Source organism: Oncorhynchus mykiss, chromosome 22 (genome assembly GCF_013265735.2).
Source record: "Oncorhynchus mykiss isolate Arlee chromosome 22, USDA_OmykA_1.1, whole genome shotgun sequence".
Classification (NCBI taxonomy): Eukaryota; Metazoa; Chordata; class Actinopteri; order Salmoniformes; family Salmonidae; genus Oncorhynchus; species Oncorhynchus mykiss.
The window spans coordinates 15,494,400-15,516,773 of NC_048586.1; the positions used below are offsets into that span (position 1 = coordinate 15,494,400).

A 22,374-nucleotide genomic window follows, 5' to 3' on the forward strand; every position below is an offset into this window, starting at 1 on the left:
ATACACTTGGGTTGGAGTCCTTAAAACTAGTTTTTCAACCACTCCAAAAATGTCTTGTTAACAAACTATAGTTTTGGCAAGTCGGTTAGGACATCTACTTTGTGCATGACACAAGTCATTTTTCCAACAATTGTTAACAGACAAATTGTTTCACTTACAATTCAATGTATCACAATTCCTGTGGTTCAGATGTTTACATACTGTACATGAAGTCGACTGTGCCTTTAAACAGCTTGGAAAATTCCAGAAAATGATGTCATGGCTTTAGGCTGACTGACATCATTTGAGTCAATTGGAGGTGTACCTGTGGATGTATTTTAAGGCCTACCTTCAAACTCAGTGCCACTGTGCTTGACATCATGGGAAAATCAAAAGAAATCAGCCAAGACCACAGAAAATAAATTGTAGACCTCCACAAGTCTGGTTCATCCTTGGGAGCAATTTCCAAACACCTAAAGGTACCATGTTCATCTGTACAAACAATAGTAGGCAAGTATAAACACCATGGGACCACGCAGCCGTCATACCGCTCAGGAAGGAGACGCGTTCTGTCTCCTAGAGATAAACATACTTTGGTGCGAAAAGTGCAAATCAATCCCAGAACAACAGCAAAGGACCTTGTGAAGATGCTGGAGGAAACAGGTACAAAAGTATCTATATCCACAGTAAAACGAGTCCTATATCGACATAACCTGAAAGGCAGCTCAGCAAGGAAGAAGCCACTGTTCCAAAACAACCATAAAAAAGCCAGATTACGGTTTGCAACTGCACATGGGGACAAAGATCGTACTTTTTGGAGAAATGTCCTCTGGTCTGAGGAAACAAAAATATAACTGTTTGGCCATAATGACCATCGTTATGTTTGGAGGAAAAAGGGGGAGGCTTGCAAGCTAAAGAACACCATCCCAACTGTGAAGCACAGGGGTGGCAGCATCATGTTGTGGGGGTGCTTTGCTGCAGGAGGGACTGGTGCACTTCACAAAATAGATGGTATCATGAGGAAAGAAAATGTTGCTTCAATATGTCCACATCATCTCAAGACATCAGTTAAAGCTTGGTCGCAAATAGGTCTTCCAAATGGATAATGACCCCAAGCATGCTTACAAAGTTGTGGCAAAATGGCTTAAGGACAACAAAGTCAAGGTACTGGAGTGGCCATCACAAAGCCCTGACCTCAATCCCATAGAAAATTTGTGGGCAGAACTGAAAAAGTGTGTGCGAGCAAGGAGGCCTACAAACCTGACTCCGTTACACCAGCTCTGTCAGGAGGAATGGGCCAAAATTCACCCAACTTATTGTAGGAAGCTTGTGGAAGGCTACCCGAAACGTTTGACCCAAGCTAAACAATGTAAAGGCAATGCTACCAAATACTAATTGAGTGTACAGTCGTGGCCAAAAGTTTTGAGAATGACACAAATATACATTTTCACAAAGTCTGCTGCCTCAGTTTGTACGAAGGCAATTTGCATATACTCCAGAATGTTATGAAGGGTCATCAGATCATTGCTTGGCACAAAAAGGGCTTCACAGGCAAGGATATTGCTGCCAGTAAGATTGCATCTAAATCAACCATTTATCGGATCATCAAGAACTTCAAGGAGAGTGGTTCAATTGTTGTGAAGAAGGCTTCAGGGCACCCAAGAAAGTCCAGCAAGTGCCAGGACCGTCTCCTAAAGTTGATTTAACGGCGGGATCAGGGCACCACCAGTACAGAGCTTGCTCAGGAATCGCAGCAGGCAGGTGAGAGTGCATCTGCACGCGCAGTGAGGCGACGACTTTTGGAGGATGGCCTGATGTCAAGAAGGGCAGCAAAGAAGCCACTTCTCTCCAGGAAAAACATCAGGGACAGACTAATATTCTGCAAAAGGCACAGGGATTGGATTGCTGAGGACAGGTGTAAAGTCATTTTCTCTGATGAATCCCCTTTCCGATTTGTTTGGGGCATCTGGAAAAAGCTTGTCCGGAGAAGACAAGGTGAGCGCTACCATCAGTCCTATGTCATGCCAACAGTAAAGCATCCTGAGACCATTCATGTGTGGGGTTGCTTCTCAGCCAAGGGAGTGGGCTCACTCAAAATGTTGCCTAAGAACAGCCATGAATAAAAAATGTTACCAACACATCCTCAGAGAGCAACTTCTCCCAACCATCCAGGAACAGTTTGGTGACGAACAATGCCCTTTTCAGCATTATGGAGCACCTTGCCATAAGGCAAAAGTGATAACTAAGTGGCTCGGGCAACAAAACATTGATATTTTGGGTCCATGGCCAGGAAATTCCCCAGACCTTAATCCCATTGAGAACGTGTGGTCAATCCTCAAGATGTTAGTGGACAAACAAAAACCCACAAATTCTAACAAACTCCAAGCATTTGATTATTCAATAATGGGCTGCCATCAGTCAGGAGGATGTGGCCCAGAAGTTAATTGACACCATGCCAGGGCGGATTGCAGAGGTCTTGAAAAAGAAGGGTCAACACTGCAAATATTGACTATTTGCATCAACTTCATGTTTTTGTCAATAAAAGCCTTTGACACTTATGAAATGCTTGTAATTATATTTCAGTATTCCATAATAACATCTGACAAAAATATCTAAAGACACTGAAGCAGCAAACGTTGTGGAAATTAACATTTGTGTCATTCTCAAAACTTTTGGCCATGACTGTATGTAAACTTCTGACACACTGGGAATGTGATGAAAGAAATAAAAGCTGAAATCAAATCTCTCTCTACTATTATTCTGACATTTCACATTCTTAAAATTAAGTGGTGATCCTAACTGACCTAAGACAGGGAATTTTACTGGGATTAAATGTCAGGAATTGTGGGAAACTGAGTTTAAATACATTTGGCTAAGGTGTATGTAAACTTCAGACTTCAACTGCAAATTTATCATGAGAATAATTAGCCAGGTAACATCAACATGTTCAAGTTCAAGCCTGATAAATAACAATGTTCAAATGGTCAAAAGCACGCGCACACACACACACACACACACACACACACAAAGCCTGTACTGCCCTCTTGTGATAGAGATGTAAACTAAGCCAGAATTTTCACATGGCTCCTCCTTATAAAAGTTACAGTGCACCATCTCTTTTAAACTTTCAGCCATATTCACCATGTTGGGTTCTGACGCTGCTGCACCTGCTCTGCAAGCTCTTAAGCCAGGGTTTAATACCCTAAAAGCATTCAGCAGAGCCCCAGGCGCTCTCTCCACACTTGCCTGGGGACCAAACGGAAGAATTTCTAAATCCACCGTCTGGGACATTTCAGTGTTTGTGTTTGAAATGGTCCTCTCAGGACCTCTACAAGCCTGGATGTTGGATAAAATTACATTTGAACTTTCTCTACCAGTTAGTCTACATGGTTAGTCATTATGTAGGAATAAATTCAAAACAATATATCCACAGGAAATTATAATTAATCCAAATTTTCAAAGCGCAGGTAGTATGTTCAGATTTCTATCACATGAAGCATGTGCACACAATGTAAATACACTGAACAAAAACATAAACTCAACATGCAACAATATCAACGATTTTACTGAGTTACAGTTCATATAAGGAAATCTGTCAATTGAAAGTAATTCATCAGGCCCTAATCTATGGATTTCACATGACTGTGCATGGGCACAGCCATGGGTGGGCCTGGGAGAGAAGCAAATTCATACTCCTATCTTATTACATCAGTGAATGGGTGGATGGAATGGGAGGTAGTCTTAGCCAATCATATGGCGCAGCTTGGCATTTAACTCCTTTTCCTTTTCAAGTAGGTCGGTGCTGTGGTTTTTATAGGCTTCAAAATCCTATGAAATAATTGTATACAATTGAGCACGATAGAACTTCTAAAGCAGCTCTTTTGCAATATTGCAATGTCAGTTTATCCCAATGATTTATATATACACTAGATGACTAATTAGACGGCGGTGTGTTGAAAACACCGTGCCTCCATCTTGGCACTCCCCCAACATTATAAAAAAAAATATTATTGGAAGCTATAGAAATGCATTTATTCATGTCTACATTCGTTTTTGTCACATGTATTCTATTATAGACACCTTAATGGATACTTTTAAAGTATATTTTATGAGATAAACATAAAATAGAAACAAATTGAAAAACATTTTATTTAAAGTATACATTTAAGAGATGACTAATTGTACTGTCCCCACTACAACAAAAAATACGTAAATATATGTAATTTTGTCCTTCATACATTTAATTGAAATACTGTAGAATTCCATTGATTCCTTGCTATGGAGGACTGGGGAGTGCAATATGGCTGACCGGTGTCTTCAAAGCCTCTCAATCGCCAATACATAGCATTAGCAATCCAGGTTTTATATACATCATTGGTTTTTCCATATTTCAACTAACCTTCGTCAGCTTGTTGCAAGTGTTCACAGACTGATCAAGAGCATGCTGGAGTTCTTTGACTTTCAAATTAGTGTTCACCACAGCTGCCTCTCTTTCAAACCTAAAGCAGAGACATATTTAATATACAGACTGTACATTATACGTGCCACTATTGGACTGCATTTTAAAGGCCCAGTGCAGCCGTTTTTTTTTTATCTCAATATCAAATCATTTCTGGGTAAAAATTAAGTACCTTACTGTGATCATTTTCAATCAAAATCATCAAAAAGAACCACAAATACTTCTTAGCAAGAGCAATTTCTCAAGCAAGAATTTTACTAGGACTGTCTGTGAGTGGCATGAGAGGGGAGAGATTTGGAACACTCGTTCTTATTGTTCTATTCATTTGAACTAATTTACCACCTGGTGATGTCACCAAGCAGGCCAAAACTCCACCCCACCAAAACAGCTCTTACACTAAACGGGCATCATCATAATTTTCACAGTATTGTAACTTCATAGTGTGGAAAGATATATATATAAAAAACACAGGCAATCACATTTTTGACTGCACTGGGCCTTTAAACCATTATATACCTTTCTTCTGCAGCAGCCCTGTTTTTTTCCACCTCTTGCCTTTTTGTCTCCAACTGCTGGATTTCCACCTGTTTATCCTTTCAAAAGGCAGAAATATTATGAATTAGATTAACTTCTTCCATGTGTAGTTAAAACTGCCATTCTGTAAAAAAAAAAATGATGTTATGCATTACCTGTATTAGTTTCCCCCTTTGCATCGAGAGATCCAAGAATTTGTCTTTTTCCTTGGCCAAGACCTCCATTTTTTTCTGCATCTCTGTCCCTTTCAATGAATCATTTTCTCTTGCTTTTTTAAGCTGTTGATCAAGTTCTGGTCAAGAGACATCAGAAAATTGGTCATATTTGTCATTTAGGACAGATGTTTTGGGAAACAGAATTATACAGCCAAACTCACCTGTGCACATCTCCACTGCATTGCTCAGCTGTCTTTGAGCATCATGCAATTCACCTTGTAAGGACGCCTCCTTAGTATGATGGAGATCCATGAGCCCTTTAAGTTTGGTCTTGAACCCAGTTGTTTTTCCCCTGTTGGGAAAAAATATATACCTTTTGTTATAACACTCCTACATTGAACAATCGGATGAAGTCCGTCTACATTCACTAAATGCAGCCATAAATTTAAATAGAAAAACAAATGGTACATTCTTACTGATATTCATTATCAAGACTTCTATGTTGCTCTGCAAGGTCTCTCAGTTCTTGTGTTAGTTTCAAAACAACTGCTTCTTTGTCTTGTAAGTCTTTAGAGAAAAGTTTCTTGTTTTCTTCCTGAAGTCGTTCATTCTCCTGTTTTAGTTTGGCATTCTGTCTTTTGTACTCGTCCTTGAAATGTATCAGCTCCTGATGGTTGGCTGCCAGATCCATAAACCTTTGCTCTAACTGCATGGATCTCTTCTTTTCCTTGTCAAGTTCGGTCTGTACGTCTGCTCTCAGGTCTTCTAACTCAGAGTTGATCCTCTCCAGAGCCTGACAACGAAGAAGCATGTCGTCTGCTCTTTGTTTCAAAATGCAAATCAAACTCGATTGCTCGTCTATCCTTGACCGCAGCATCCCTGACTCCGTCCTCTCTTCCAGGGAAAGGCCACGCAGTTTCTCCAAAGACTTGTGGACATCGTCCATGTCCTGGAGGAGAAAAATAAGTCATGTGAAATGTACAGTGGGGCAAAAAAGTATTTAGTCAGCCATCAATTGTGCAAGTTCTCCCACTTAAAGAGATGAGAGAGGCCTGTAATTTTCATCATAGGTACACTTCAACTATGACAGACAAAATGAGACAAAAATCCAGAAAATCACATTGTAGGATTTTGAATGAATTTATTTTCAAATTATGGTGGAAAATAAAATAGCCTATATCGTAACAATCTGCGTTTTGGTCTTCATTTAAGGTTAGGCTACCCGTGTGGTTCGCGTTAAGGCTACCTTTAAAATCCCATTTTAAGAAGAATATTGTTTTAATAGGCGTGGTAACTAGTGACGACCATGTCTACTCTACTCTCTGTGGCACATCCAGCCGACCATCCAAGAACCCCAACTACCATGTAGAGTTGCACCACATGCATTTTACACGAACCAAAATGTTATGTTGACCCCCCCCCCCCCCCCCCCCCCCCCCCCCCCCCCCCCCCCAAGCAACCCCCAAGCAACCTGGAGCAAGTGAACAGCAGAAAATCAGTCTGTCAGTCAATTAGCTAGCTATACATTATTCATTGCAATGCAATCTTGTTTTAATTCGAAGGAAATTAAACGTATATTCCCATAAGATTGGCCATGCGGACTTCAGATATCCACACACACAGGTGGCTAAATAATGCAAAACAAAGCGTGCTTTACTGCTAATGTTGACGAGTAAGTTAGACGGTTATAACGTTAGCTAGCTAGCTACAGTAGCTTGTATCTAGCAGAGCCGGACGTCGACGTTTCTTGAAATGATAATAACCTGGTAACGTTTCTTACCTGTTTGGTCTCTCTTATCATCTTCCTTAAATCTTTTGGACTTCTGTGGGGTGATGCCATGTCGACTGCCTTTAGAAAAGGGTATTCGAGCTTCGAGATGCGTAAATCAGTGTCGTTCACTTAACGCTACTACTTCAACGAGTCTTTTACAACGGGTCTTGTCGGAGAACCGCAAAGTTTCAGCTGTTGCTACTGGCAACTGTCATTTCAGTTGCCTACCCGAAACCATTTTCTCCCCTCCCATCTTTACATTTCCTCGCACCATTTCTTAGTGAGCGGTGGCACACACCAACATTAATCATGTTTGACCAGAATTGTTACATTTATAATAACGTAGTTGATTTTCTATGTATTTATTTGGCTAATTGGCTTGTGCCAAAAGACATGAGCCACGGAATTATACAGCTCGACACAAATGCACAAGGGAAATGGAAAAGGGAATCCTATGTTGCATTGTTCGGAAGTGTTGCAGATGAAACATTAAAACGGTGCGCCGCAGGTGGAATTTCCTCCTCTGCACCACATGATGGGGCTGCTGCGCCTCTCATAAGTGGGTTTGCATGCTACACATCGAAACGTGAGGCCCATCTAAAGTGGCTCGCAAACATGGTCCCAGACCCAATCCTTCGTTATTTCCGTAACACCAATATTTAAAAGCAATGTATACAAATAGATAGATATCGAGGAGTACAAAAACAATAACATGTATTAGGCTATGCATGATACCCAGCACATCAAAACCTGATTTTTTACGAAAAGGAGCGAAAGTGCAAGGCTTGAGGCACAGTTTATATTTCAAATCAAACCATTTTGGGATATTCAACGACTTATTAGGTGAAACCTTGCTTGTAGACCTAAAGTAGGTGCTTATTAGGCAGTCATTTACAGGATTAAATAGTGATCCAATTTGCAGGCCTATATTTATTGATTAGTCGATTTCATCTCATTTTACAGCTTTTTTTGGGGCATTTATCATGATCTGGGCCTTGAAATGATGATCCTGCCCCAGTGCCCCCCATGTAATTGAGGCGAGCCTTGACCCCGGTGTATTCCCGTACCAACACACCAAGGTCACCCTGAAGCTGAATAACGTTGAGTCCTTTCAGTCAGAACAAAAAATAACATTCAACAATGCTCTGGCAACAACATAACCTATAATTGTTTCGTTTATTTTACTCTTATGACAAATAACTGTCTTATTCATTTTAGACATCATTCACTGGATGTGAAAGATCATGTGAGCATGGTAGAAGAAGAGCAACAGTTGTGTTTCTTATTTGCCTGCTGCTGAGTTAATCAAATAGGCTACTAAATAAATAGTAAATAGACAAACAGTAAATAAATACATGTTTAAGACCTAGGACATACATCTTTCAATTCAGCATTGTAAAAAATAAAGGTTCCGGGGAATTATTTGCGAATGGGCTATTTTAGGCTAACCCATGTTGTTTTGATTTACATCGAGAGTAATTATTATATATGTTTAGACAACAAAATGCTGCGTTATTATTTCACTATTGTTGCCACCATTAGGGCCTACCTAGCTGTCTGATGGACAACGCAATGTCAAATCACGTGTAGATGAGACACCCCAGGCAATGGAATTATGCAGATTCCAGGGCGCGCGGTTTAAGGGTTTTATCAGCAGGGCCGGGGTTGGGGGAGCGACCGTCTCTGGCTTTGTGTACGCCCCTTTTCATCAACTAGCGGGACAAAAAAGAGAGAGGCAAGCAACAGCATCTCAGTCCCTAGAGCACCTCCATCTGCCCGGCTTCATGAGGAGCTGGACGGACCAGCCGGGACCCAGCATCAGAATGTGGAGAGCAGTACTTGCAAAACTTGTTGTTATATTGATTTTCTGTACTTTCCGCTGTCATTCACAAGGTAAGAGTATCCTAAACTCATCACTTCATTGTGAACCTGCTGATAGTTGTTTGTGTAGCCTATATCTGCCCTTGATGAGAAAATGTCAACCACTTGTACATGGACACCAATAACCCCTATCTGGTAGAGTGGCCTGATTTGTAGTTATTGGGGTTGTTATTTGAAGACATATTTTACTCAGCTAAGATGTTGATAGACAAACAATCATCTAATTTGGCTATCTATAAGTCAAAAACAAGCTATTTAGCCATGTTTGTACAATGCTTGGCCAATTTAAAGTGCTAGGCACTAGCGGTTAGAGCATTGGGCCAGTAAGTAACTAAAAGGTCTCTGGTTCGAATACCTAAGCCAACAAGGTGACAAATCTGTTGATGTGCTCTTAAGCAAGACATTTAACCCTATTTTGCTCCAGGGCCACCGTACTACTACGGCTGACCTGTAAAACAACACATTTCACTGCACCTGTTCAGTGTATGTGACAAAACATACATTTATATTTTTATCAAGTGATGTGCACTTTCTATATAAAAAAATCTGAATTTATTTAGTAAAATCTTACCAACTCCTTGGCCAGTTATTTCCCCAGCACTACACATATATTTTTTGCAACCAATAAATACACAATTAATTTAATTTAATTTACAATATTTGACTTATTTAACAAAACTATTCCACTCTAAACATTATTAAAGCTTGTATTGAGCACAAAGCCTGCCTCAGACCGATTTGAAGATCTCTCTTGGAGAACTTTTGCCTGAGCTTTGTCGTTGCTAGGTAACAGAAGTGAGCATGTGACTTGCAGACAATCTGTGTGGACTGCAAGCTACTGGTACAAATCTTATTCAGAGGAACTCAATGGCTTGCCTAGTGCAAACCTCTATAGATGATAACTAATTATATAGCCTTAATTCAAGGACCCATTTTCCTTAAAATGTTGTAGAAACTAGTCATACACCTTGTTTGATAGATCTGGAATACTGTTATCTTTGTCTCTTGCATACTAGAGTAGCCTATACCCTACTGCTCAAATTGTAATCTGCTTTCTTTTTGCTCAACCCTTAGTATGTAATCTCCTTAGTGTGAATCAAGCAACTAATTACGCTGCTGCTGCTGCTGCTGCTGAAAGTGACTATTTCTACCTAAGCAACAACAGGCAAAAGAGTGTATGTAAACTTCAAGGGGAAAGTTCTTACAACCTCACATGGAACCATCCCAGGCTAAATAGGCTGTATGTTTCTGCTTTATTTATTTTTTATAGCTGCATTGCACTATAAAGGCAACTGTACATTCCAAGGCAATACAAAATAAGAAAGTATGACAAAATAAAAAATAAATAAAAAACACATATCTCAATCAAATGTAATAATTGAAATTATCCAGTGGCATTTTTTAGTCCATAATATAGAAGTGATCTCTACAAGCTGAGGCTATGAGCATGGTCTTCGCCAGAATTGAATCAAATCAGGGCTTTGCCAGCGTTTTCATGTTAGTAATTTGGAGGCTTGTCCCTTAGAAATGAACAATGATGTACCAAAATATTTTGTGTCATCGTAGTTTAAAAAAGACATCGAAGTCAACAGGTAATCAAAGTCGTCTGTTTCAGTATATACCACGTTTTAACTGCATCGACTAGCAACAGGCCTCATGCACATCCTGCATCTTCTGCAGTTTTGCATCATGGCACTTGTTGATCTCCTCAGAAATTTGAGGCAGGAATGGTTGATTTAATTCAGATTTATCCAGCATGCGTTTGAGAGGAAATGACAAAAAGGGGCTTGGAGGACAGGTTACTTTCTCTAATCCATTGAGCCTAATTTCCACTGGGTCCTCCAGGGATAGTGTTCACACTCATTTTTGCCCTGTCAAAGTTTCTCCAAAGCTGGGGCAGCAGGTAGCCTAGTGGTTAGCGCGTTGGGACAGAAACCCGCAAGGTTGTTGGATTGAATCCCCAAGCCGACAAGGTAAAAATCTGTCATTCTGCCCCTGAACAAGGCAGTTAACCCACTGTTCCCCGGTAGGCCGTCATTGTAAATAAGAATTTGTTCTCAACTGACTTGCCTAGTTAAATAAAGGTTAAATGTAATTTTAAAAAAGCTAATGTGGCTCAACTTGATGATCATTTAATGTGTGACAGACAGTCTTTTGTGGCTTATTATCAAGAGGCTTTAAAAGTGTTGTAAAACGCCTGTGTTGAAACAATGGTTAGTGTGACACACTTGTAGGGTTATTTAATGTTACAATAATAGGTAACAAAATGAACTGGACTTGGTGGCAAGCATTTCGCTACACCCGCAATAACATCTGCTAAATATGTGTATGTGACTGATACAATTTGATTTGATTGTGGCCGTTCAAAACATGTTTTTGCAAGTTAATTGCTTGAATATTGGGGCTAAATGCCTTTCAAACCTCAATCATTTGCCAAACAACCTCGGTCATTCAGGATCTTGTGAAAAACAAGCGTGATTTATTTCGAAAAAATTCATACAATTAACTAGGATGAACAAGATGTTCAACGTGTCACACGTGATCTAGTACAGGGGGATATGGGGTTGACTAATTAACATTTCCCCCTACTAACTCAAATAGGTGTTTTCAGTTGCTCACATTCATTGAGCCTAACCTATTATTAGTTAATTTTGTTTTATAGCACTACAAAAAAACACTTGCGGGTTGCTGTTGAAGTTTTACAAGGCACAGAAAACCTTGGCCAGCATGTGCGTGCTAAATCTTAAAGATGCTGCGGCCTTTTCCGGTCTAAATCCATGAGCAACGTTAACGCTGTACTGGAAAGGGGAACAGAAGTTAGCACAGTTGACTCAAACGAAGGGCTAATCCTTTCCCATTATACAGCAGTCTCAACCCAGGTCCCAGACTGTTATGTGATGCATAGGGTGCAAGGTTTAGGCTAACAATGCTCATGTTGTGTTGAGTGACAGTTTGTCAGAGGCAGTGCGAACAAAACCATTTGACCTCCTGCAGAAGTGCAGTGTAACATCTCCATCTCTGTTGCTTTTTTTTCAAATCTAGCCTTACAAATGTGTTAAAACGTTATACGAGTTTTTTTCAAGTTGGAATTAGAAGTACAGCTTCATTCCTCACTCACTATTTCTTGCCTCCTTTTGTACCCATGCCAATACCAAACTCCCTTGGGCTTTTCTCTGTTTTGTGTGTGGCAGCAAGAGCCAAAGTCAGTTGTTCAGCAATTGACTGCATTCTGTTGAATTGATTTCCATATGAAATGGAGCAGGAGCACTTCGCTCTAACAGCATGGACGGATCCAGCGCTCTGCGCTGCCAGCCGTTTTCTAGACACACATTCAGAGAGTGCGAGGGGACGCACAAAAACAAGGCGGTTTTGATGAAAGAGGCTACAACTCTCTCAGGGCCCCCACATGATTGGAAAGAGATGTTTTTGGGACGGGTGGGGGGGGGGGGGGGGGGGGGGGGGGGATTCAGTTAAACTTGTGTTTTTTGTAGGAAGCTATACTGTATTCTGCTATCCCTCTCCATAGTCCATTTGGCGTGGTGACACTTCCAGTTATGAGGTTGAAGCCCTGCTGGCTCTTCCATTGTGCCATTGTGATTTCACAGTGGGGTCTGAGGCATTGGCAGGCTTCATTCTAATGAAAATTCCTCTGCTGCTCCTCTTTGTTTGGCAGTAGTAGGGCGCCCTTATCTTTCTCTGTGGATAGTGTGGGGTTCTCGCCTGCTGTGGGTTTAAGATGGCTAATTACAAAAGACGTGGTCAGAGAGAGGGACAAAAAGAAAACACCAAACTAAACAAAACAGGCTAAACAAAGACACTAACGAAAAAGTACCAATCCTTAGACACCACATTCTTAAGAGCTTATTTGCATCATATTGGCCACTTTTTCTCTTAACTTTATTTTAAAAGTAATTGACTGACAGAGTCAAATTGCCCCTATTTTGATCATTGTTATTACATTTTGGCTTTAAAAAACAACAACTATTTACCAATTTATTCCTGAAGGAATAGTTAGTCAAATGACTTTAAAAAAAAACTATGGCTGAATGTAAGAGCAGCTCACATTCATTTAAAAGTCCACTTTAGTCTGCCAGTCACCTTTCCCAGAACTGATACTGTCAGGAAACACTGGCTTCATTTGAATGTCTCAGAAGATTGGTTTCCCTTTGGCAAAGGTTGTTGAAAGCTGTTAACCTAATGCATAGCAGACAGGGATTATGAACAGGGATTATGAACATCGCCATTGTTGCTAGGAGGCCTCAGGAGTGTCCTTCCTCTGAACTTGAAGTCCATTGATGCTAGGAGGCCTCAGGAGTGTCCTTCCTCTGAACTTGAAGTCCATTGATGCTTAGACACTTTTAATATTTTGCTCTTTTGAAAAATATGTTGGTTTGTTATGTTGATAAGCTGGTGGACATTGATATGCAATCCTACTTGTGGGTCAAGCAACGAGTGAACATGGTTTTATTTGTCTGATATCTACCATACATTGTCAAATATGACATATTCAGTTGAGTTGATCTTATAATGATCATAATGGCATTGAGCATTAGACCACTGAATGTCTGTTCAGGGGTACAGAGATAAACCCAAATGTCTTTCAGTGGTGTCACTGTGCCGCTCCGATACTGTATGCACCGTTTGTCTTACCTGCATGTTACAGATGATGCTGAAACCTCCCGGATCATTTCCTCCCAACAAAGGCACTCTTTGAGCCAATGGGGAAGCAATTTTATCATTAGTAAACTGAGCAGGAAAAAAGCTTGCTTCTCCATTGGCTGCTGAATTAGTTAAATATGAAGCCCCTTTGGCTGGCGTAGTTTAAAACATGTTTGGTGGTGTCGGCTAATTAATCTAAGACCAGACCTCATGATATGAGATGCCCCTCACAAGGCTTTTAGCACAGTCGTGACCCCACAACTCAAGTGGAAGTGAGTCATCTTTGAAGAGCACATTACATGAAAGAGATGATCAACTTCTGACTCGCCTTTAATAAAGTGCCTGCTCGCGCAACATTTGTCAACTGAACGGGCGGAGGTTTTCCAAGTCAATTCGTTACGTTGTATGTCTGTTTGACGAGGAAGGAACATTTCCCTTGGCTTTTGGTGTTTGGTCCAGTACTGGTCATATTGGAAGTGCTCTTTTTTCACCTGTCGGCGGTAAATGCTAGAGGTCGACCGATTATGATTTTTCAACACCGACACCGATACCGATTATTGGAGGACCAAAAAAAGCAGATACCGATTAATCGGCTGATTTTTACCATTTATTTGTAATAATGACAATTACAACAATACTGAATGAACACTTATTTTAACTTAATATAATACATCAATAAAATCAATTTAGCCTCAAATAAATAATGAAACATGTTCAATTTGGTTTAGATAATGCAAAAACAAAGTGTTGGAGAAGAAAGTAAAAGTGCAATATGTGCCATGTAAGAAAGCTAACGTTTAAGTTCCTTGCTCAGAACATGAGAACATATGAAAGCTGGTGGTTCCTTTTAACATGAGTCTTCAATATTCCCAGGTAGGAAGTTTTAGGTTGTAGTTATTATAGGAATTATAGGACTATTTCTCTCTATACCATTTGTATTTCATTAACCTTTGACTATTGGATGTTCTTTTGGGCACTTTATTATTGCCAGTGTAACAGTATAGCTTCCGTCCCTCTCCTCGCTCCTGGGCTCGAACCAGGAACACATCGACAGCAGCCACCCTCGAAGCAGCGTTACCCATCGCTCCACAAAAGCTGCGGCCCTTGCAGAGCAAGGGGAACAACCACTCCAAGTCTCAGAGCGAGTGACGTTTGAAACGCTATTAGCGCGCACCCTGCTAACTAGCTAGCCATTTCACATCGGTTACACCAGCCTAATCTCGGGAGTTGATAGGCTTGAAGTCATAAACAGCAGAACTATCATCTCGAAAACAAGATGTTTATTCTTTCAGTGAAATACGGAACCGTTCCGTATTTTATCTTACGGGTGGCATCCATAAGTCTAAATGTTCCTGTTACATTGCGCAACCTTCAATGTTATGTCATAATTACATAAAATTCTGGCAAATTAGGCTGCCCAAACTGTTGCATATACACTGATTCTGCTTGCAATGAACGCAAGAGAAGTGACACAATTTCACCTGGTTAATATTGCCTGCTAACCTGGATTTATTTAGCTAAATATGCAGGTTTAAAAATATATACTTCTGTGTATTGATTTTAAGAAAGGCATTGAGGTTTATGGTTAGGTACACATTGGAGCAACGATACGCACCGCATCGATTATATGCAACGCAGGACACGCTAGATATACTAGTAATATCATCAACCATGTGTAGTTAACTAGTGATTATGATTGATTGATTGATTGTTTTTTATAAGATAAGTTTAATGCTAGCTAGCAACTTACTTTGGCTTCTATTGCATTCGCGTAACAGACAGTCTCCTCGTGGAGTGCAATGTAATCAGGTGGTTAGAGCATTGGACTAGTTAACTGTAAGGTTGCAAGATTGAATCCCCCGAGCTGACAAGGTGAAAATCTGTCGTTCTGCCCCTGAACGAGGCAGTTAACCCACCGTTCCTAGGCCGTCATTGAAAATAAGAATGTGTTCATAACTGACTTGCCTAGTTAAATAAAGATTAAATAAAGGTGTCAAAAAAAAAATCTGCCAAATCGGTGCCCAAAAATACCGATTTCCGATTGTTATGAAAACTTGAAATCGGCCCTAATTAATCGGCCATTCCGATGAATCGGTTGACCTCTAGTAAATGCTTTGCCAGACTTGTTCTTTAATTAAGTAGGCAGACTTTTAATGTCAGTGTCCAACAATTCCATATTGTCCTTGAATAGCTCCTGGTGTCTCTACGTCCTGCTAAAGGATAAATGTCAGTAGAACCTGTGCAACCGACGCCGTATCAGTTTATGTTTGTTTTAAATGAGAAGACGGAAAAGGCAGTAGTCTCCCAAGAGATTTCAATTTATCAGCACAAGATCAAAGGATGACATCATACCAATGCTTAGTTCAGTGCCTTATCTCATGAAAGCTCATGTTTAGCGTTAGGCCTAGATGGGTGTGGCCGGATTGAAAATCATTTTTCTCGTACAAAATTGTCCAGTAGCTATATTTTCAACACGTCGGTTTCTTTTTGTTTGCAATGGACCACTGTCTTCTTGTTTTGCATGTCCTTATCATGGAACATGCTCCTATGCCATTGGAATTTGAAGTTGTCTGTTGATAGCTGGAGTGGGAGAGAAGCACCACGTGAAAGGTTGTGCTAGTAGAAACCCAATGCACATGCTCACTGGTGATGGCACAGCTAGCTGATGCAATGGAAATAGCTGATTACTTGCATATTTGCTTCTAGGAGTCACAATACATGCATAACATATGATCGATGGATATCGCCCATTGACACGTTTATGTTATGTGAAAACAGGTCATGAATCAGTATCCAAAAATCTTACTGCCAATGTTTGGAAATGTAATGTTGTTTAAAAATATATATGTTTGTGTTTTGTGTGTAATTTGATTGGTCGGATGGCAGTGTTTGATTTATAGATTGGAAATTAAACAGAGGGGTATTTGTATTACTGGTTGTATTTCTCAGTGTTTCTAGAACAATGTCTTCAGTTTTTTTTTGCAACTGAGGTGTTGACGCAATGTCAAACCCTTCACTTCGGCACATATTTGACCAAGCAGGGACTGTGATTCAAGGTAGTCGATAAGACACTGTAGACCACCAACCACAGACATGCACCACCAACCACCACCTTGCATCTCCCCCAGCAAAGAATTTGGGCTTAAGGGTTGCGGTACCACCTGGTACCACTATTTATCCCAATTACATTTCCGACAAGGAACAGCATGCACCATAAATCAGGTTGTCAGAGAGAGACAATGAGAATTGTACATTCCAATTCGGACGGGTCTGACGGAGCGCTATGCCACTGAACTATGCTGCTTCAGTTGATATCTCCTGGAAAACGTCAGGGAAGGTAGAGTGGGGGTACCTTATCTCCTCAGATGCCACTCAGTGAGAACATCAAAAGGAAGCTTGGGATGAGTGTGCTGAGGGTTGTGTAACTGTTTTGAGGATGGCTGGCACGCTCATCTCCAGTCCCTGTCGATGCTGTTAACGCCATGCTCCATCAATAAGAGACATTCCCAAACGCACCCAACACGGTTTAGATGTTTTGATAAGAGACACAAAGAGTTCCTGCTATTTATTGGGCTAACTATAGGAGAGAGGGAAAATTTGACAGGAAAAGATTTCTTATTTCTGACCTAGTTTAGAAATACACATGATCAAGATCATGAAGAATTATGCACCTGGGGACGGAAGGTATTACAAAATAGGATTTGAGAATTGGTCTAAAATATGGAATGAAGATAAATTTCGAAGTTAACTTTAGTATTATTATATTGTGTCTCCTGTATGAAGGTTGTGAGACGGGGCAGTTCCGGTGTGGGACAGGCCGATGCATCCCACAGCACTGGCATTGTGATGGAACGTTAGACTGTGTAGACGATTCTGATGAAGCTGACTGCCGTGAGTAACTTATCCCCTTACAGTGGACTGAGCTGCACACTGACCCTCTCCCTTTACACTTTAACAGGATTTGTCCCATTTACTCACATTTCCCTGTTAAAGAGCAGCAAAAGCGTTGCTTCGTATAAGCATCTTGTGTAAGAATCAACTGCCGTTGTCTTACTTAGACCTTCACCTACGTGTTGAGTGTTGTTGCTGAGAGTGTGCAGACTAATATTGGATGTGCTGTGTGTGTCCTCAGCCCTTGTAACATGCGATGAGAGTCATTTCCAGTGCTTGAGTGACGGGGAGTGTGTCCCAGATGTCTGGGTTTGTGACGACGAAGAGGACTGTGAGGACGGCTCAGATGAGAGACACCACTGTCGTAAGATCTCGCACTTTCTACAATAGAGGAAATCAATACACAAGTACTGTGTAGACCATACAGTGTACAACCTATTTTATTTAGAATTTTCACCAGTGTGACACAAATGCCACAAATGTTAACCCAAAAATCAATGACAAAGGCAATTAAGGGGTTAGAGAAATGCTACACTTGTGGTTAAGCTGCTCCTCAATCTCTCTGCAGCTGGTAGGACGTGCTCCAGTGGGCAGTTCAGCTGCACCAATGGGGCCTGCATCCCAGGGGAGTACAGGTGTGACCGGCTGCCCGACTGCTCCGACGGGGCTGACGAGAGAGACTGCCGTAAGTTCCCCAGTGTGGCTTACTTACCTTCTTCCCTCAGGCTCCTGTGGCATTTTAATCAATTTGTAAGATTAAGAGGCTTGCTGACTGACAGAATGGCCACAATATGCTTCTTGTTGTCAGAGGTTGATTGCAGATTCCTTGGGGATTAGTCAAGCTGAAGTTCAGCTGCTATTCCATTATTGTGCCGAAATGTTAGACTCACAGCACTGCACACTTTGGTCATCTCACAATGGCAGAAAAAAAAGCCAAGACTGTTTTTGGCGCTAATAGAAAACTTACTGTAAGTGTTTTATCCTCCCATTAGCTTTCATCATTTTTTTTTTTCGCCATTACAGGCCGAGCCTGTTTGCCATAATTACGTACAAAGCTTTATATTTCAGAGGTGAATTGCCAACGTGACTTCATGGGGGAGCATTTAAGGGTATATTTTCTACTGTTAATGAGATTAAAAGGGGGTTAGAGCTGCCAACGCAGCAGCTAAGTTAATGATCTGCTAGCAGCAGACTGTTACATTTGGCTAATTGCATAGTTGTGTTAGCACTTGAGTACTTGAGAACTGTATATAGGAATGCGTTAAGACTACTGACATTGGAGAAATGTCATGTTTGAGAAATGTTTAAGACTAGTAGAGACATTTGACATTTGACATTTGAAAGGGAAAGCATTATGCACCTCTTTGAGGAAACGATTTGATGCTTATTCCTGATATTCTTTGAATATTCCACAGATGGGTTTGTTCTATGTCAGTCTGGTATGATTTGTCATGTTTATTTCCCTCTCAGACTACCGTGAGTGTACAGAGATGAGGTGTGCCAACAGTGCCTGTTATAACCGGACCCAGCACTGTGATCAGGTCATGGACTGCCGTGACGGGTCAGACGAGGCGAACTGCAGTAAGTGTTCACTTCTGGCCGTGACTAGGGCTGTTACGGGGACCGTATTACCGCCACATTGCCGGTCACGAGTCGTGACGGCAGTCAAATTCCACGTGACCGTTTAGTCACGGTAATTATGATTCTCCAAGCTCTGATGCTGCTGATGGTCATTAGTAGCCTACCAAGCTTGCTAACTGCCTGGTACTCCGCACTCTATTGTCCCTCTAATCACATCAATGCAAATGTATTCGAAAATCTAATCAAACACTTCATTAGAGCCCTTGAGCTCATGTTGCGCAACATTTCTATAGGCTATGTAATTGCGTGAGAAAACAGAGTGATGGCCTCTATTAAAAGAGGAGGATCCCATCAGCTTTCTATAGGCTAGGCCTACTATATTTATTTCTCAGCTTTCCTAATATTAAGCACATTGCTTCTCTTTAAAACAGGAGTATAGCCTACCTGGCTGGCATGAAAATGAACCACGGGAAAAGGGTTCTTCATTCTCTATTTAAGTGCATAGATTACATGTATTTTGTTCCGCTGCCCCTGTTTCGAGACAGGTGCATGATAATGGTGAATTACAATTAAAAACTAATTTCACACATATATTATTTTGTATATGTAAAGACAAGCTTAAATCAAGAATAGTGTGATGGGTGACAATATTAGCTTATCACTTGTGAATGATGCCCAGCTTAAGGCAAACAGCGCATCTTTTTTTTTGTGACTTTTCAAATCCTAGTCGCACACCTCATGTAGCCTAGCCCATGGGCCAATATGTTTTGATAAGGTTTGTATCACAACTAAAGTGGCCAAATAACTTCTTAGCGTGTGAGTTTCAAGTTTGGGGAAGATCATTTTCACCATAAAAATGCACCTTTATAATAAAAGCATTACATGAATAATCACATTTGTGGTCACTTTTGAGAATGGTGTTTTCCTGCTAATGGAACATTTGCTCTTATAGCCTGCTGCCGTGTGCACATTGCTGCGCTTATAATGTGAAGAAACAGCCTCATAGTTTATCAACATTTTAAGCTAAATATTCTCATCTGTTGCATTAGGCTCATTGCTTAAAACAGTTTTTTTGATGCTAGTGGTTTGTATTAATTTGGGATCTATCGCATCCCACAACTGTCCCAGACTATGTTTAGAATATGTATTTCTCACACAGAATAAAATAGGTCAACTTTTGTACTATGAGGGATAGAAGATTGACATAGGCTAGTGCTTTTGCTGTTTGTTAGACTTACTCATCTTGTTGCCAACGAAAAGTAAATGTGGACAGTTCTTCCAATATCTTCAATATGCGCCTCGGGAATTAGATAAGGACTCGAGCAGTTGCGTCCCCGATGTGTCTGTCTTCACTTGTAGCCTGTGAAAAAGGCCCAATCAAGTGACTGAGAGCAATGTGAGTGGGAGGTGCTTCAGCACACAGACGGGAGAAGGGAATTATAATTATTATATTCAGCCCAAGGGCACAACGGCCAAAAGACATGGATTTTTTTAGGGGCATTACGGCCGCACAAAGGGGATGCAGCCGGGAAATTCGAGGCATTATCAAGTGCTTGTCAAATTGTTAATGAGAGACTATTGGAGTTTGTACAGCCTGAGCAAAAAAACAAAGCAGAGCTTATGCCTTTCATGAAACTTTTTTCTAATCATCATGCAGCCTTAGAATGTACAAAACATATAGCCCAACATTTGTATAACAACTAAAGTTACATAAATAACTGTAAATTAAGCATATGGCAGTACCTGTTTTTTTGTTAACACAGAATAGCCACATGCGCGCACTCACTCAAATAATTTGAAGAAAATATCCTTTCTATTTTATTCAGCTTTGTTCATTTGTGTTCTTCAGACGATAAAACAATATAAAATAATGCCACGGAATTCTAAGCAAATCTTGTCTGCTAAATTAACTAGTGTTGCCCACAGCCATATGGCATAGCCAGATCAGGACCTAACATGAGGACAACTCAGACAATGCTATTCTGTTCTTCTGAAATAGACTACATAGACCTGTCTAAATTAAATAATGGATTTATTGTTATGGTGTAGGCTATATTACGTGGATTTATTAGACTTTTTTTTTTTTAAATGTAGATGTTCCAAAGGTCTGCATCAGTGTGTGAAAGCCAGGAGATGCTAAATGTGTTTATGTTAATTAACGGTCACTTACCGTGAGACCAGCAGTTATCTGCTTGACAATCGCCGGCTGACAAAATTGTATGACTGCTGTGACGCATGACCACATATTTAACCAGGCCCTCATCCGGTCAGTGCAGCAGGGGTAAGATGAATAACGGACACATACAGACAGTCACTGAAGGGGTTTGGTGTCTGTTTTATTCAGCACAGCACTGCAGCAGTGGCCTGTTCCAATGCGGAAACGGAGAGTGTGTCCCTCAACGCTATGTCTGTGACCATGACGACGACTGTGGAGACAGGAGTGATGAACAGAGCTGCAGTGCGTACCTCTACCCTCCTCGCACCACTACTGCTATCTGTCAACCCATAGTCTGCACCTCTAATCTTAACTCCTCACCCAGATAGTTTCTCCCCCTAACTTGGACTTAATCTGACCTTTTCGATGTGCTTCTCTCTCTCTCTCTCTCTCTCTCTCTCTCTCTCTCTCTCTCTCTCTCTCTCTCTCTCTCTCTCTCTCTCTCTCTCTTTCTCTCTCTCTCGCTCTCTCTCACTCTCTCTCTCTCGCCCTCCCTCCATGCAGCCTATCCCGCTTGCAGAGGGAGCTACTTCACGTGCCCCAGCGGTCGCTGTGTTCACCAGGTCTGGCTTTGTGATGGGGAAGACGACTGTGAAGACAATGCAGATGAGAAAGGCTGTGGTATGGATGCTACAGAGTGACAGCTCCCCTTCTTCTTGACACATTTCTAATATTGGACCCAAATCCCTGACAAAGAAACAGTAAGCGGGTTCAGTTGAAGCACACTTGAAGGAGTGAGAAACACTGCTTTGTCGAAACCTGATTCGCCTCTGGTCTCCGTGGTTGGTAAGGACTAGGCTCTGTGCTCCTTAAAGTGTGGTAGTCAAATCCCTCTTTGATCGCTCACCCCTCCAAAAGAGCTTTAGAATTCTTCAAAATATATTAAAGTTACGGGAGTTAGTGTCCTTGCCTGTTTTTAAGACTCTGATCGACAACACTGTTTGCGATCGCCGCAGTTGTTTCTAATCTTGAATCGTGTCTGTAACTTGTGACGCTTTTGTGTGTATTTTGTATTTTACTTTCTATTTTTACACGCTGCTATATCCCTGTTTTGCCTTTTTGTCACTACGCCCTCGCAAAATAGGTTTTTAACTTCAATGGGTCTTACCTGGTTTAAAAAAAGGTTAAAATATATATATACAATATATACAGTGCCTTGCGAAAGTATTCGGCCCCCTTGAACTTTGCGACCTTTTGCCACATTTCAGGCTTCAAACATAAAGATATAAAACTGTATTTTTTTGTGAAG

General features: G+C 40.9%; 2 protein-coding genes across 6 annotated transcripts in view; one reads left to right on the forward strand and one right to left on the reverse strand.

Moving 5' to 3' along the window:
* Positions 1–2,772: 2,772 nt before the first annotated feature.
* zgc:172182 (coiled-coil domain-containing protein 89) lies at positions 2,773–7,350 on the reverse strand. The gene is made up of 7 exons (XM_021579072.2): positions 6,908–7,350; positions 5,604–6,076; positions 5,349–5,479; positions 5,128–5,264; positions 4,955–5,031; positions 4,379–4,478; positions 2,773–3,807 (listed from the first exon to the last, which is right to left on the reverse strand). The coding sequence occupies exons 1-7, from the start codon at positions 6,965–6,967 to the stop codon at positions 3,721–3,723; spliced, it is 1,065 nt and encodes a 354-aa protein (XP_021434747.2). The 5' UTR covers positions 6,968–7,350; the 3' UTR covers positions 2,773–3,720.
* Positions 7,351–8,660: 1,310 nt separating this feature from the next.
* The window catches only part of lrp2a (low density lipoprotein receptor-related protein 2a), a 69,848-nt gene continuing 56,134 nt past the window's right edge, over positions 8,661–22,374 (forward strand). For all 5 annotated transcript variants that reach the window (XM_036958840.1, XM_036958841.1, XM_036958843.1 and 2 more), the window contains exons 1-7: positions 8,661–8,791; positions 17,222–17,329; positions 17,571–17,693; positions 17,898–18,014; positions 18,800–18,910; positions 21,255–21,368; positions 21,630–21,746. In XM_036958840.1, the coding sequence (XP_036814735.1) occupies positions 8,683–8,791; positions 17,222–17,329; positions 17,571–17,693; positions 17,898–18,014; positions 18,800–18,910; positions 21,255–21,368; positions 21,630–21,746 (799 nt within the window). In that variant the 5' untranslated portion in view covers positions 8,661–8,682. The remainder of the gene's footprint in view (positions 8,792–17,221; positions 17,330–17,570; positions 17,694–17,897; positions 18,015–18,799; positions 18,911–21,254; positions 21,369–21,629; positions 21,747–22,374) is intronic.